General features: G+C 39.7%; 4 protein-coding genes across 4 annotated transcripts; 1 reads left to right on the forward strand and 3 right to left on the reverse strand.

Annotated features, from left to right (window-relative positions):
• Window positions 1-224: 224 nt before the first annotated feature.
• Window positions 225-7,465, forward strand: GCK72_004681 (uncharacterized protein; the record flags this gene model as incomplete). The annotated part of the gene is made up of 8 exons (XM_053724826.1): window positions 225-245; window positions 622-870; window positions 1,681-1,851; window positions 1,974-2,069; window positions 2,337-2,491; window positions 3,461-3,837; window positions 5,246-6,522; window positions 7,313-7,465. The coding sequence occupies 8 exons, from the start codon at window positions 225-227 to the stop codon at window positions 7,463-7,465; spliced, it is 2,499 nt and encodes an 832-aa protein (XP_053589020.1).
• GCK72_004682 (uncharacterized protein) lies at window positions 5,921-7,679 on the reverse strand (the record flags this gene model as incomplete). Its single annotated transcript, XM_053724827.1, has 2 exons — window positions 5,921-6,603; window positions 7,649-7,679. The coding sequence occupies 2 exons, from the start codon at window positions 7,677-7,679 to the stop codon at window positions 5,921-5,923; spliced, it is 714 nt and encodes a 237-aa protein (XP_053589021.1).
• Window positions 7,680-8,178: 499 nt separating this feature from the next.
• GCK72_004683 (uncharacterized protein) lies at window positions 8,179-11,337 on the reverse strand (the record flags this gene model as incomplete). The annotated part of the gene is made up of 3 exons (XM_053724828.1): window positions 8,179-8,616; window positions 9,546-10,287; window positions 11,273-11,337. The coding sequence occupies 3 exons, from the start codon at window positions 11,335-11,337 to the stop codon at window positions 8,179-8,181; spliced, it is 1,245 nt and encodes a 414-aa protein (XP_053589022.1).
• Window positions 11,338-13,303: 1,966 nt separating this feature from the next.
• On the reverse strand, window positions 13,304-13,874 carry GCK72_004684 (uncharacterized protein; the record flags this gene model as incomplete). The annotated part of the gene is made up of 2 exons (XM_003106301.2): window positions 13,304-13,582; window positions 13,632-13,874. 2 exons carry the CDS (start codon window positions 13,872-13,874, stop codon window positions 13,304-13,306), a joined length of 522 nt encoding a protein of 173 aa, XP_003106349.2.

A 13,874-nucleotide genomic window follows, 5' to 3' on the forward strand; every position in this document is an offset into this window, starting at 1 on the left:
ACTCTAAAACATCGATTTTCGTCATTTTTTGGGTAATTTTCGGTCTTAACAAATTTACCAATTTTTCTGACTAAAAATCGCCGATTTTGTCTGTAAAATTTCCAAAAAACTCGCATTTTTGATTGTTTAACGTTTCTTTCATCGTTTTTCTCGCGATTTTCTATTCAAAAATTCAATTTTCCAGAGAAAACCCGTCTGCCGATGATACCTGCACCGCATTAAAAATGACAGCAGTATCAAATATGGTGAGTTATTAGAAAAGCGAGATTTTTAATGCTGAATTGACACATTTAAATTGTTTATTGAAAAAATCGGAAAAATAGTTAGAAAACTCAATTTTTCACTAAATATTTGTGATTTTTTTTTACTTTTTTTCAGAAAATATATGTTTTATTGACGAAAAACTCAGTTTTCAAGTGATACTGATGCAAAAACTCTGAAAACTCTCGTTTCTCCTAGTTTATATCAACAAATTTGATCGTAAACTAGTTGAAATTCTTTCTTTGTCAGTTTTTAACCAAACATTTATAATTTTCGAGACTTCTTTCATTGAAAAATCTATTTTTCTGCACGTTTCCACCCAAATACATCAAAAATTCATAAAAATCTTCCTAATTCCAGGCGACATTCAATATGAACGGTGGAGGAATGATGAGGAGCACGATGCCAAATGTGACGCTGACAATCCAGCCGTCGACTTCATCGATGACGTCATCACAGCCAAGAATGATGAACTCTCATCATCGATTTCAACGAAACGATGCGATGCCCGATGTGATGGGTGATGGACCTGGAAGGAGGCTGAGAAAGAATGTTGCGAACGTTCGGAGGCACGTCGACTACGTTTCGACGGTGTTGAATCACTGCGAGGTAATTTTTGGGCGGAAAATGTGACTTTTCCGAGTGAAAATTGAAGAAACACTGAGAAAAATAGAGTTTTCTGACCCAAAATCTATATTTTGATCATAAAAAGTGGGTGTTTCGAGTATAAATTAGCTAAAGAAGGCAAAAATCCAGTTTTCGATGTGAAAAATAACCATTTACATTCAAAAACCGTTTTTCTCAACTAAAAATTCAGATTTCCTGCTGAAAACTATCAATTTCGAGTAAATATTTCTACTTTTTACCTAAAAACAGTGCTGTGGTGCTAAATTTTCTATTTTAAGGTCAATAATAACGAGTTTGAGCTAGAAAATTGTTCTCGATGCCAAAAAGTGTATTTTTCCATTTAAAAACCATTTTTCTTAGTCAAAGCTTAAGATTTTCTAATCTAATTTTAGTTTTTTGACACAAAAACGGAATTTTCAAGCCAAAATCACCGTTTTTTACTTCAGAAATGAATTAAAATAACTGGATGCATTTTTCAATACAAAAACCGTGTTTGTCAATGCAAAATAGTTCAAATTTTTCAATATTCGCTGATTCTTCATCATAAGCCTAGAATAATTTATCAAAACTAATGTTTTCCCCCTGCAAAATACTGAAAAAATTGAATAAATAGTGTTACTTTTACTGAAAATCGAAATTATCCTTCTGAAATTCACTTTTCTGAATAAAATCTTATTTTGCCATAAAAAATTGTTTAAATCTGTCAAAAATTGCTATTTTTCATTAAAAAGTCCCGATTAGTTGGTCAAAAAGCTTGCTTTTTCTGTTGAAAATCCAAATTTCAATTTTCAGAATCGTCTCTGGCAATACGGAAAACAGCGAGTACTACAACAACCGGATATCCTCTACCAGCCACTCGCCGTTCCCGCCGACGCAACTCCAGATGTCCCCGTCGATTGTATATTGACGAAGTTCATCAGAACAGCGATGAATAAAGTGAAATGTCCGGTGTACAGCGTTTGTGTGAGTTTGATCACCGAAATTGGCTGAAAATTGGCTTTTTGGGGGAAAATGAACCCAAAAAAGTGTAATTTTCACCGATTTTCTACTCAAAACCTCTTTAAACTCATCCAAATCGTTTCCAGTGGTCACCGGAAGGAAAACGACTAATCACAGGGTGTCAAACCGGCGAGTTCACCCTCTGGAACGGCACGGCGTTCAACTTCGAAACGATTCTGCAGGTAAAACGCGTCGACGGATTCGAAATTATTGTTTTTTCCGTGTTTTTTTCAAATAAGATTTCAATAAAGTTCACATCTTTAAATTGCGTTTTTTCGCGGTGTTTTGATGTGAATAAAGGGTTTTTTTCTAATAATTTTCTAGTTTTTAATTGATTTTTTCGGGGAAAAATGGATATCAGGGGGGTAGAAAAGCTGGAAAAACGGTCAAACCACGCCCACTTTGACCCGGGGGCGGAGCCAAATGAGATAGTTTTTCCATGATTTCAGGCTCACGACTCGGCGATTCGAGCACTGAAATGGGCGTCGAATGAGCAGTGGCTGTTGAGTGCCGATCAGGGAGGATACGTGAAGTATTGGCAACCGAATATGAACAACGCCCACATGTTCTCGGCACACAAAGATGAAGCGATTCGAGGATTGGCGTAAGTTTTGGGAGAGAAATCGGTGGAAAAATGGGATTTTTTGACGCAAAAATGGCTGAAAAGTCATCATTTTGGTGGAGAAATGATGGAAAATGAGGTTTCTGGGCTGAAAAATGGCTAAAATTCACGTTTTTGACCCAAAATTCATCAAAATATCATGATTTTGGTTGAAAATTTATGGAAAATGAGATTTTTAGGCTGAAAAATGGCTGAAAATTGAAATTTTTGTGGCAAAATGTCATAATTTTGGTCGAAAATTGATAGAAAATGAGATTTTTAAGCTAAAAAATGGCTGAAAATTCACTTTTTGACGCAAAATTCATTAAAATCTCATAATTTTTGTCGAAAATTGATCGAAAATCTCAATGAAATGATATTAAAAACTGAGTTTTTAAGCTAGAATTAGTCGCAAACACCTAAAATGTGGATAATTTTTATAATTTTGACGTTTTTTGCACTAGAAAATTACCCATAATCTTTATTTTTGCAGCAAAAATCGCGAATTTAGATCGAAAATTGGTCAAAAACTTCATAGAAATTGTATAAATTCTGATATAAATCATATGTTTCATACAGATTTGCGATTTTTATTTGAAAAATCACTGAAATTGTAAATTTTCGTCTCAAAAACATTGAAATCCCGTCATTTTTATTTGCGGAAATATCAAAAAACGTTGTTTTTTTGGAGAAAAACCTTTATTTTACTGAAAAACACATCAATTTTCACTAATTTCACTTGAAAAATGATAGAAAATTACAGTTTTTGAGCAGAAATGTGTCAAAAAGACAAAATATCTGAAATGTTGCTCTTTCTTGAGTAAAAAAACCGATTTTTTGCGGAAACTATCCCAGATCACAGTATTTCTAGCCAAATGGAAAGTTTTCTTCTCGAAAAACACCTGAAAATCTCTATTTTTGAGTCAAAAAACTATCTAAAATGGGTTTTTCTTCTCATTCTAATTATTTCAGATTCGCCCCGACCGACGTGAAGTTCGCGACAGCCTCCGACGACGGAACCGCCCGTGTCTGGGATTTCGCGCGGTACTCAGAAGAACGAGTGCTCAGAGGCCATGGAGCAGAAGTGAGATGTATCGATTGGCATCCGACGAAGGGATTACTGGTGACAGGATCACGTGACACTCAACAACCAGTGAAGATTTGGGATCCGAAGACTGGATCGTGTCTGGCGACTCTTCAAGAGCATAAGAGTAGTGTGATGGCGGTGGAGTTCAATAAGAACGGGAATTGGTTGTTGACGGGTGGAAGAGATCATTTGGTGAAATTGTACGATATTCGGATGATGAAAGAGGTGAAGACGTTCCGAGCACACAAGAAAGAAGTCATTTGTGAGTTTGAAGAGTAGGAGGGGACATCTGGATATTGTGACAGACAGACATCTGAAGGGTCGGATAGAGAAACATCTGGACATCCAGATCTACTCACAGACAGATAGACAGACATCCGAATATTTGGTTGCACAGCATAGTTGTCCGGAATCCGGATTCCGGAAATTCCGGATTCCGGAATTCCGGGTTTTTTTTGACATTCCGGTTCCGGATTCCGGAAAATGAAAATTTTGATTCCGGTTCCGGATTCCGGATTCCGGAAAATGAAAAATTTGATTCCGGATTCCGGTTTTTCGGAAAATGGCATTCCGTACAACTATGTTGCACAGAGAGAAGGGCAGTCTAGTGAGTTTGAGGAGGAGGGGACATCTGGACTGACAGACAGAGTTCTGGATGAATAGACACACGAAAACTGAAAATTTTACATCATTTTCGTGTAACTCTATCTAGTTTGGGCATTTTTTCAGCGAAAATCAGCAAAATTGGCTCAAAATTGAGCATTTTAAGCTGAATTTTATCTCAAAATCAGCGAAAACACATAAAACTAGTTTGGTGGCCTAGAAATCCAAAGTTAGGCCAAATACTCACAGACAGATAGACGGACATCCGGAGTTTTGGGTGCACAGACAGATAGATCTGAAATCCAACTTAACAGATCTGGGTCTGGTGAACCGGTACAAAAGTAGTCATCTGTTCATTCTGATTCGAAGATATCTGGAAATCCGGATTTACAGACAGATAGATAGATTGTACTTGATAGCCACATTGACATGGATCTGGACATCTCGATTCATCGTTATACAGGCAGGAGATTGATGTATCCATCCGGAATTCAAAAATTCTGAAAATTCGGACATCTGGAAAAATTGGCGTGGCCATCATCCTGATAATGGAAAAGACAATTGGTGGCCTAGAAATCCGAAACAAAGGAAAACTAGGCCATGGGAAACTCCCAAATCTGATAAGCTAGTTCCTTCCGGTTCTGGCAGAATACGTCTTTTGGCAAGTACGCTCTATTGCTAATCGGTTATTCCGAAAATTTGAATACCGGATTATCCATAGAGCGCACTTGCCACTTTGACACGGAAGCTATGCTCAAATTTTTCTTCCAAATAGACAGAACCGAAATAAGTTTATCCAGAAATCTGAAAATCGATTTTTCGATACACATCCTAAAATCTCAAGTTTCTGAAGAGTTGGAAATCTGGACATCCTGATCTACAGACAGACAGGAAGCCTAAACGCGCAAAGAGGGAGACATCCGGACATCTAGATGGACCGACAGAAAGCTGGATATCTGTACGTACAGACAGACAGATCTATCTGGACATCTGGAAACACTGAGACACAAACAGACAATAAACTTTGAAAAAATTCAAATTTCCCTATAAATTTTCCTTATTTTCAGCACTCGCTTGGCACCCAATCCACGAAGGACTCTTCGTTTCTGGCGGTGGTGATGGATCTATTGTATATTGGATGGTTGACGGAGAGAAAGAGATTGGACTACTAGAACACGCCCACGATCAAGCAATTTGGTCGATGAAATGGCATCCACTCGGACACATTCTAGCTACAGGATCCAACGATAACAACACGAAATTCTGGGCTCGAAATCGTCCCGGTGACACTGTCGAAGACATTTTCGGACTATCGAGCCACACCACAATGATTGGTCATTTGGATAAGGAAAGAGAGCCCCGAATGGCTCCGTTGAAATCGAATCAGGAGACTCAAGAGGTCTATCGATCGGACACTTTCATTCCAGGAATGGGTCTCGATGAGAATCTATACGAGCAATTGAATAAGGACGGAAATCTGATGACTACTGATACGACACTCTTGGTACCAGATGATATGTCACGCCAGAATTTGGCACCGATGATTGGAGCGAAACGGACGTTGATCAAGCAGCCACCGGCCAAAAAAGCGCAACGTCAATTCGAGCGGATGTGGAATAATTCGAAGGGAATCGGCGCGGGAACCGACGATTTCGCGGCGATGATCGGTGGAATGGGACGGGAAGACGCGGAGAGCTCCGGAGCAGGAGGAGGGGGCTATGGAGCTCCGATGCTCCCACCGACTAAATCATTTTTGGGACCACCGACGACGGGTGGCTCGTTGTTAGGGCCGAGTCAACCGAGACCGCCTCAGGAATACCATTCAATGCCGCCACCGCCACAACAAGGACCACAAGGAGCACCGTGGAGAGGGCCTGGAGCCTACAGACCTCAAGGACAATGGAATCCTCAGAATCAGCAGAATCGAGGGCCTCCGGGACCCCCTGGACCTGGATCTTATGGTCCGCCTCCACAATCTTATGGCCAAAATGGACAAGGACAAGGGTCATTTGGAGGACCTCCTTCTTATGGACAAAACCAAGGATATGGCCAACAAGCTCCGCCCCCTTCAAGACCGCCCGCCTCCTACAATCCGCCGCCACAACAACAGACCCAATCGGCTGATATCGACTACCGTAATAGTGGTCCTCCACAGTCGTCTGCTGACGTGGATATGCGACAGATGCCACAGCAGCCACCACAACCGATCCATCAGAATAGTGGAGGAGGAGGCGTTCCGGATTCGTGGAGAGCTCCGCCCACAAATGCGCAGATGCAGCAACAACAACAACAACAGATGATGCAGAGGATGGATCCGAGAAGAGATCCGAGAATAGCGGCGAGGGTAAGCAGATGGAAATGGCCTGAAATGCCTCAGAAGGGCCTTTGGTACAAGAAAAATTGAAGACTGAACCTCGAAGACTTGCTGAAAATAGAGAATTCAGGCCTTTTAGTCAGTTAGGCCACCATCAAGAATCAGGCTCACGTGTCAATTTTAGGCTTTCAGGCCTTTCATGCCTTTCACATGATTTCAGACTTATAGCATATTTAGGCCAGTTTTAGGATTCTCAGGCCTTTCTCAGGCCTTTCGCAGAGTTCCTAGAGAGTTGTAAGTTGGCATGTATATAGAACTCGGTCAGAGCTACAAATTTTTTTATGTTCCATTTCTTGCTGGAACCGTCTGGGGCGCGTTAGGCGCGTTTGAAAGTTGTTTTCCTGGTTTTCTCGAAATCTAAGACTTCCGCGCATTTCTTGGCCCTTTGCCCCCTAGTTTTCAACTGCCCGAGTAGTCTAGTGGTTAAGGATGTTGGTTGAGGATCGGAGGGTTTGGGGTTCGAGTCCCATAGGGGTCAAACCTTTTTTGTTTTTTTCTCATGAATTTTTTTTGGTTCCGGGGGTCGGGGGTTCGAGTCCGCGTGGTGGCGCTATTTTTTTTTCTTTTTTGGCACGAGTGGTACATAAATTTCATCCACTCCCGGCTTACTATGATGGCCAATTTCAACGTTTTGAGGCAATTTGAGTTAGTTTTGAGCTGGAATTTAGCAATAATCAAGCTTTAGACCGATTTTTGGGCCAAAAAAGAAGATTTTTACTGAAAAATTTAGATTTTTCAAAGCTAATCCACATTTTTTCAGCAATCCGATCAACTGAGCCCCACCGGCGGCCCACCACCACCTCAACAACAACAAGGACCAAACCAATGGATGCCACAATTCGACGGAGGACCGAATCGACGAGGAGGGATGCACTCAGCTGGAAGAGGACGAGGCAGAGGACAACCTTACTAAATTTTTTCAGATTTTTATTGATTTTTATGTGAAAATGCAAGATTTCCACTCGTTCTGACTGATTTCTCTTGTCGAATTTATTGTTTTTGGCTCCCGAACCTCAAAAATTTCCCGAATTCTTGTGATTTCTGTCCCTTTTCTTCCTCCTCCCGCCCCTGTGTTTTTTCCTTGTCAATTAATTACTTTTTAACCAATTTATCCTTTTGTTGATCATCTTACAAATAATTTTTGACAAATTTTGTTGTTTTTGTTCTGAATTCGTCTGAAATAGACTGAAAATGAGTGTTTTCTACCCGTTCAGGTCGATTTCCAGTGGAGAGGAGCTGATTCGAGATGTAAGGAGGGAATTATTTGAGCGGAGAAAGGTATTTCAGTCTCAGGTTTGGCAGAAAAAGGCTATTTTCACAAGAAAATAGCCTTTTTTTGCAGAATTCGTCCGAGTTAACTGAAATTGAAGACTTTTTTCAGATGGACACGAAATCACGACGAAACAATCGAATGTTGAGAGCCGAAGAGATGGAAAAATCTGGCGAATCTATTCGAAGCGAATGCGGCGAGTTCTAGCAGATTTTCGCTGAATTCTGAAAAGAAAAGAGAGTAGAACGTACAGAAAAGCATTTATTGAGTTAAATTTCGAAGAAAAAAATGGAAAGTCATGAATGAGCGATAATCGAAGACAGATGAATGGTATGAGAAGAACGTATAGATATTATCTATTTTGTGAACTTGACCTTGATGATACTGTAGAGAAATATGCCGGCAACAGCACCGATGAACGCTGAGCATGTCGCGAGAATCAATTCATTCCGACTGCCTTGTTGAGTCTGTTGGCCTCCTTCCAGACGGAGATCTTGTTGAGTCAGTTGGCCTCCTTCCAGGCGGAGATCTTCTTGAGCCAGTTGGCCTCCTTCCAGACGGAGATCTTGTTGAGTCAGTTGGCCTCCTTCCAGGCGGAGATCTTCTTGAGCCAGTTGGCCTCCTTCCAGACGGAGATCTTGTTGAGTCTGTTGGGCTCCTTCCAGACGGAGATCTTGTTGAGTCTCTGCTTCAGGTCCTTCTGGATCCGTCTGAGTCGCAACACTCATCGTATCGATTTCCTCCGAACCCTCTACATTTCCTTGGCTCCTTGCGGCGTATAGTGATTGGAGATCCTGAAAAATGAAGTATTAGTTTTTGACAATTTTCTCAAAATGAAACATGTCGTGGTTTTTTGAGTTTTTAAAATGAATTTCGGTGGAAATACTAGAATATTTCTAACTAATTTTTGTTTTTTAAAAGATAACCGGGAGTAGATGAATATTTTCTAGTATTCTCGCATTTTTCATTCAAAAACTTCGGGGATTGCGAAGAAATTCATAGAATTGGTGAAAATAATCGAGATTCTGACTATTTTTTTTCAAAAAAAGAACCTCCAACTTTTGGGAAACAAAATATTCGGTTTCAAAATAGTTATCATCCCGAAAAAAACGCGAGTTTTGGCGCAGTGGGTGAATAATCCACAGAAAATAATGTTTTAATAACGAATATTCAAATTTACCGATTGGTGCCATACACGATTGTTCGCCATCGAGAAAGGAGACAAAATGAAAGAGGAGAGACAGAATTATAAAAAAAACTTGCTTATATACCCCCAAAAGTGGGCGGACCACAAAAAAAAATCAAAACTTGGCGCGTTCGTTTTCGAAACGTAGATCGAAAAAAAATTATTTAACGAAAAAAAGGCATTTTCCGGTTCTTACTAAAGAGAACGTATCGAGATTGTCTGCTTTTTATCTGCGAAAATGTTTTTCAGTACGGATGATGTCGTAGAACAGTTTATAACTATGAAAATGTGTCTTTGCTGGAAAACCGCAACTTTTTCTCGCCGAATCAGAGTCAAAAACATTTTTTCGTCGTCAAGAATAAAGTTTTTTCACTTCAGAAAAGCCAGTTCGACCAAAAATGAAATAATGTTTGTCAAAAAACTTGAGTTTGGATCTAAAAAAGAAGAGAGTTTTTGGTCTTTTCTGTGAATGAGTCTATTTTTCTCCGGAATCCCTCAATTGTCACCCAGAAAATCAGTTTCTCTACCCAAAATTACCTCGCAGTTTCGTTGAAATCTATGATGAGAATTCATCATTCGTGGCTGTGATGACGTCATCGATGATGTCGACGGCTGGATTGTCAGTGTCACATTCGGCATCGTGCTCCTCATCATTCCTCCACCACCTCCTGACGAACTCTCCGCATCCTCCCGTCCCATTCCACCGATCATCGCAGCGAAATCGTCGGTTCCCGCGCCGATTCCCTTCGAATTATTCCACATCCGCTCGAATTGACGTTGCGCTTTTTTCGCCGGTGGCTGCTTGATCAACGTCCGTTTCGCTCCAATCATCGGTGCCAAATTCTGGCGTGACATATCATCTGGTACCAAAAGTGTCGTATCAGTAGTCATCAGATTTCCGTCCTTATTCAACTGTTCGTAAAGATTCTCATCGAGACCCATTCCTGGAATAAAAGTGTCCGATCGATAGACCTCTTGAGTCTCCTGATTCGATTTCAACGGAGCCATTCGAGGCTCTCTTTCCTTATCCAAATGACCAATCATTGTGGTGTGGCTCGACAGTCCGAAAATGTCTTCGACAGTGTCACCGGGACGATTTCGAGCCCAGAATTTCGTGTTGTTATCGTTGGATCCTGTAGCTAGAATATGTCCGAGTGGATGCCATTTCATCGACCAAATTGCTTGATCGTGGGCGTGTTCCAGTAGCCCAATCTCTTTCTCTCCGTCAACCATCCAATAGAAACGAAGAGTCCTTCGTGGATTGGGTGCCAAGCGAGTGCTGAAAATAGGAAAATTTTATAAATTCATAATTTTCATCATTGGGAAAAGTGAGATGCCTGTTTGTCTATCTTGTTTGTCTATTTCTAGATTTACACTGCAATAACGATTCCAGGTGGAAAAGATAGCCCTGTCTGTCTGTACGTCCAGATATCCACGGGATTGAATAGTTGTCTGAGAACCCATCTAGATGTCCGGGCATCTCCCTTTATGTGCCTCGCTCATATTTTTGGTCTCTGTTTCAAGATTCACGGATTTTCAGCGCGTTTTTATATAGACCTGCCTAAATTTCAGTAGATTCAAAATTCCTAATCTTCTTCTTGATTTGTGTCTGTCTGTCTGTAGATCAGGATGTCCAGATTTCCATCCATGCTTCCAGATGTCTTATCATCAGAATCTTGAGATGTCAAATGCCCGGATGACCTTCTATTATTCCAGATTTTCGATCATATTCCCGATGTTCGGATGTCTTTTTCTAGGTTTGCAGAAATCTACATTTTCATATAGTCTTCGTCTGTCAAAAGACTTCATCCGAATTTCAGACTCTTTCAAAAGATAGGCATTTCGAAATGTCTGAATTGAGATCTCCTAATTGCCGTCAACATACCATCATTCTGGATGAATGAATGTGTTTCCAAGATTACTATGAACTCAGTAGTGTCTGACTGTCTGTACTTCCAGATATCCAGATGTCAGCTGTCAGTAGATGCAACTGTTTTCTCGTATTCGGATAGTGCATCTGTATCGACAAATGGATTTTCGGATATCAGGACAATACATTTCGGTTCTGTCTGTATGGAAAGAAAACAGCTTGCTATTAGCTTTCGCGTTAAAGTGGCAAGTGCGCTCTATTACTTGCCAAAACCGGAAGATTTCTATGTCCTAGTTTTCCCTTATCTCGGATTTGTAGGCCATAGTCTAGGCCACAAATTTTCAGGGAAAATCGATGTCCGAATTTCTAGAATTTCAGAACTCCAGATGGATACTTCGGTATTTTCCAATCTTCCTGACGTCCGTCTGTATAACGATGAATCCAGATGTACAGATCCATGTCAATGTGGCAATCAAGTTCAATCAATCTATCTGTATGTAAACCGTGATTCCCAGATGTCTTTGGATCAGAATGAACAGATGTCTATAAATCCAAGTATCCAAATATCTCAGTATCACAACTGCCTGTCTGTATCCGTCTGCCTTCAAATCCCCATATCCTGATGTCTATCTGTTTATTCGGAATTCAAACAGAGGTGGGCGCCGATTGGAATAACTGAAACGCGCTCTATTGCGCGCCGGAAAAAAGCGAGAGACTCCTCGTCTGCCGCACTCTCTCGCCGCGGCGGCGGAGAAAAGAAGGAGAGGCGGAAGTGGGGTGCGGAAACGGCTAATTTCGCCCCTTTTGAATGAAATTTCGATCGGAAAAAAGTAAAACCTATTAGAAGAGAACATTATCTTTCGATTTATGTAAAATTTCCAACTATTTTAGTAGTAGGATGGGATAATTTCACCCTCCCCTCCAGGAGGGAGAGGGTGAAGATGTGGGTGTCAGGTGTTGCGCGGAGGGTGGATGGTAGAAGGAAGGTGAGGGTGAGGGGAGGGAGAGGGTAGGTTCGATCTCGGGTGAAATCAAAAAAAAAAATTTCAAATTTTTTTCAAAGATTCAAAATTTTTCAAAGATTCAAAAATTTTTCAAAAGATTCAAATTCAAATTTCAAATTTTTCAAAGATTCAACATTTTTCCAATTTCAAAATTTTTTCAAAGATTCAAAATTTTTCAAAGATTCAAAATTTTTCAAAGATTCAAAATTTTTCAAAGATTCAAATTCAAATTTCAAATTTTTTCAAAGATTCAAAATTTTTCCAATTTCAAATTTTTTTCAAAGATTCAAAATTTTTCAAATTTCAAAATTTTTCAAAGATTCAAAATTTTTCAAATTACAAAAATTTCGAAGTTTCAAAAAATGTTCACACTTCTTCGCGCTAATTTTTTTATTTTTTCAAATTCTTTTCAAATTTTTTCAAACTTTCCCTGCCAATTTTTTTCGAATGTTTGTCAATTTGCTTTTTGACTAATCTGTTCCTTGATTGTGATATTTTTTCAATTGTCATCTGTTTTTTTTTCAAATAGTATTCCATCATTGTGTGTTAATTCTTTTTGAATTTTCCCACACAATGCTTAATTTTTAAATTTTCCCATCACAATTCTTACTCAACATCCAGAATTACCGCAAAAAAAAAAAATCTAATACACACAGAGTGACCCTTCTGGTGCTATTTACCTCATGTCGGCTCTTTTTCTTGGATATCCTTCTTACTACCACACAGCTGATTTATCCAATTGTCATAAACAACAGTTGGTATTTGCAGTCCAAGATTTGCACAAAGATATAGAGAGGATACCTCAAAGACTATGAGAAAGTTGCTTCAAAAAACATTCTCAGAATTCTTTTTCACAGAAAAAATTTCTTTGACTAAGAACTCGATTGTGCACAATTCATAATTTCAAGTGAAAATGTATGTTTTTGCTAGTTCAGGTCTGATTTTCTTTAAGGAACCACATTTTTAGAGTGCATGAGTATTCTACTAGGGATGACATTTATTCATTGTAGAGCTGTACATATACTGTGGTTTCCTATTTTCTAGATTGGTCTTGGGGCATGTTACATAGCCATGATTCGATTAGTGCGGATGAAAAAAAGTAGTGTCTGTTGCTCGCTCATAAAATCTTGGCGTGTATTGCATAACCATGATCAACCTAGTGCGACAGCCACACTGTATTACTCCAGAAGTAATACACTGATGAAAAGAGAGTGTCTGTTGTTCGCTCATAAAAACCTTGGTGTATGTTACATAATCATGATTAGACTTGAACATATGATCTATTGGAACTTGTTAATTTATTTTTGAATAATAAGTGACCACAGAGTTATTGTCAGAAAAAGAAAACAATTGAAAATTTGGTGGGAAACATAGATAATTGGGTTGGCTACGAATATGTAAAGCATAACATTGGAAGAAAATTATTGGATTTGACGACGTTTGATGCAAGCGAGTTCGTGTTGGAAGAATTTGATACGGCGTTGAGTGTTGAACAAGGCGCGACAAATTGTGCAGAGATTGATGACCAGACCGTTGTCTCCATTTCCCATATCAATACAGTCCAAAATACGACTTGCAGTGCGACATTTGGTACACATGTGAATGATAAGTGTAGATTCTCCAAATGCAAACTTCGGATCCAATTTGGCAGACTCTTCGGTTGGCAGCTCTACTCCCGTAGCTTTGCTTTCAAGATAATCCTGAAAATTAAGAAAAATTAGTGTATGGTATGAGGAATGTATGACTTACTTTACGAGCCTGAGCAGCGTCATGCAATGTTCCGCTCGTCGCATTGTCTCCAGATGACTGTCCCTCGACTTCTCCAGAATTTTGTGTTGAAGCTCGCTTAATTGGATTAGCTCCAGGATGTGACTCTTCAATTGAACGTTTCCATTTACCAGTGGTTCGTTGTTCGAATTTGTTGGGGTTTTTGAGTGGGGTTTTCGGCACATAGCTAGAGTTAGAAAGAGCTCCAGAAAAAGCGGCTGACAT

The sequence above is a fragment of the Caenorhabditis remanei genome, chromosome II (assembly GCF_010183535.1).
Source record: "Caenorhabditis remanei strain PX506 chromosome II, whole genome shotgun sequence".
Lineage (NCBI taxonomy): Eukaryota > Metazoa > Nematoda > Chromadorea > Rhabditida > Rhabditidae > Caenorhabditis > Caenorhabditis remanei.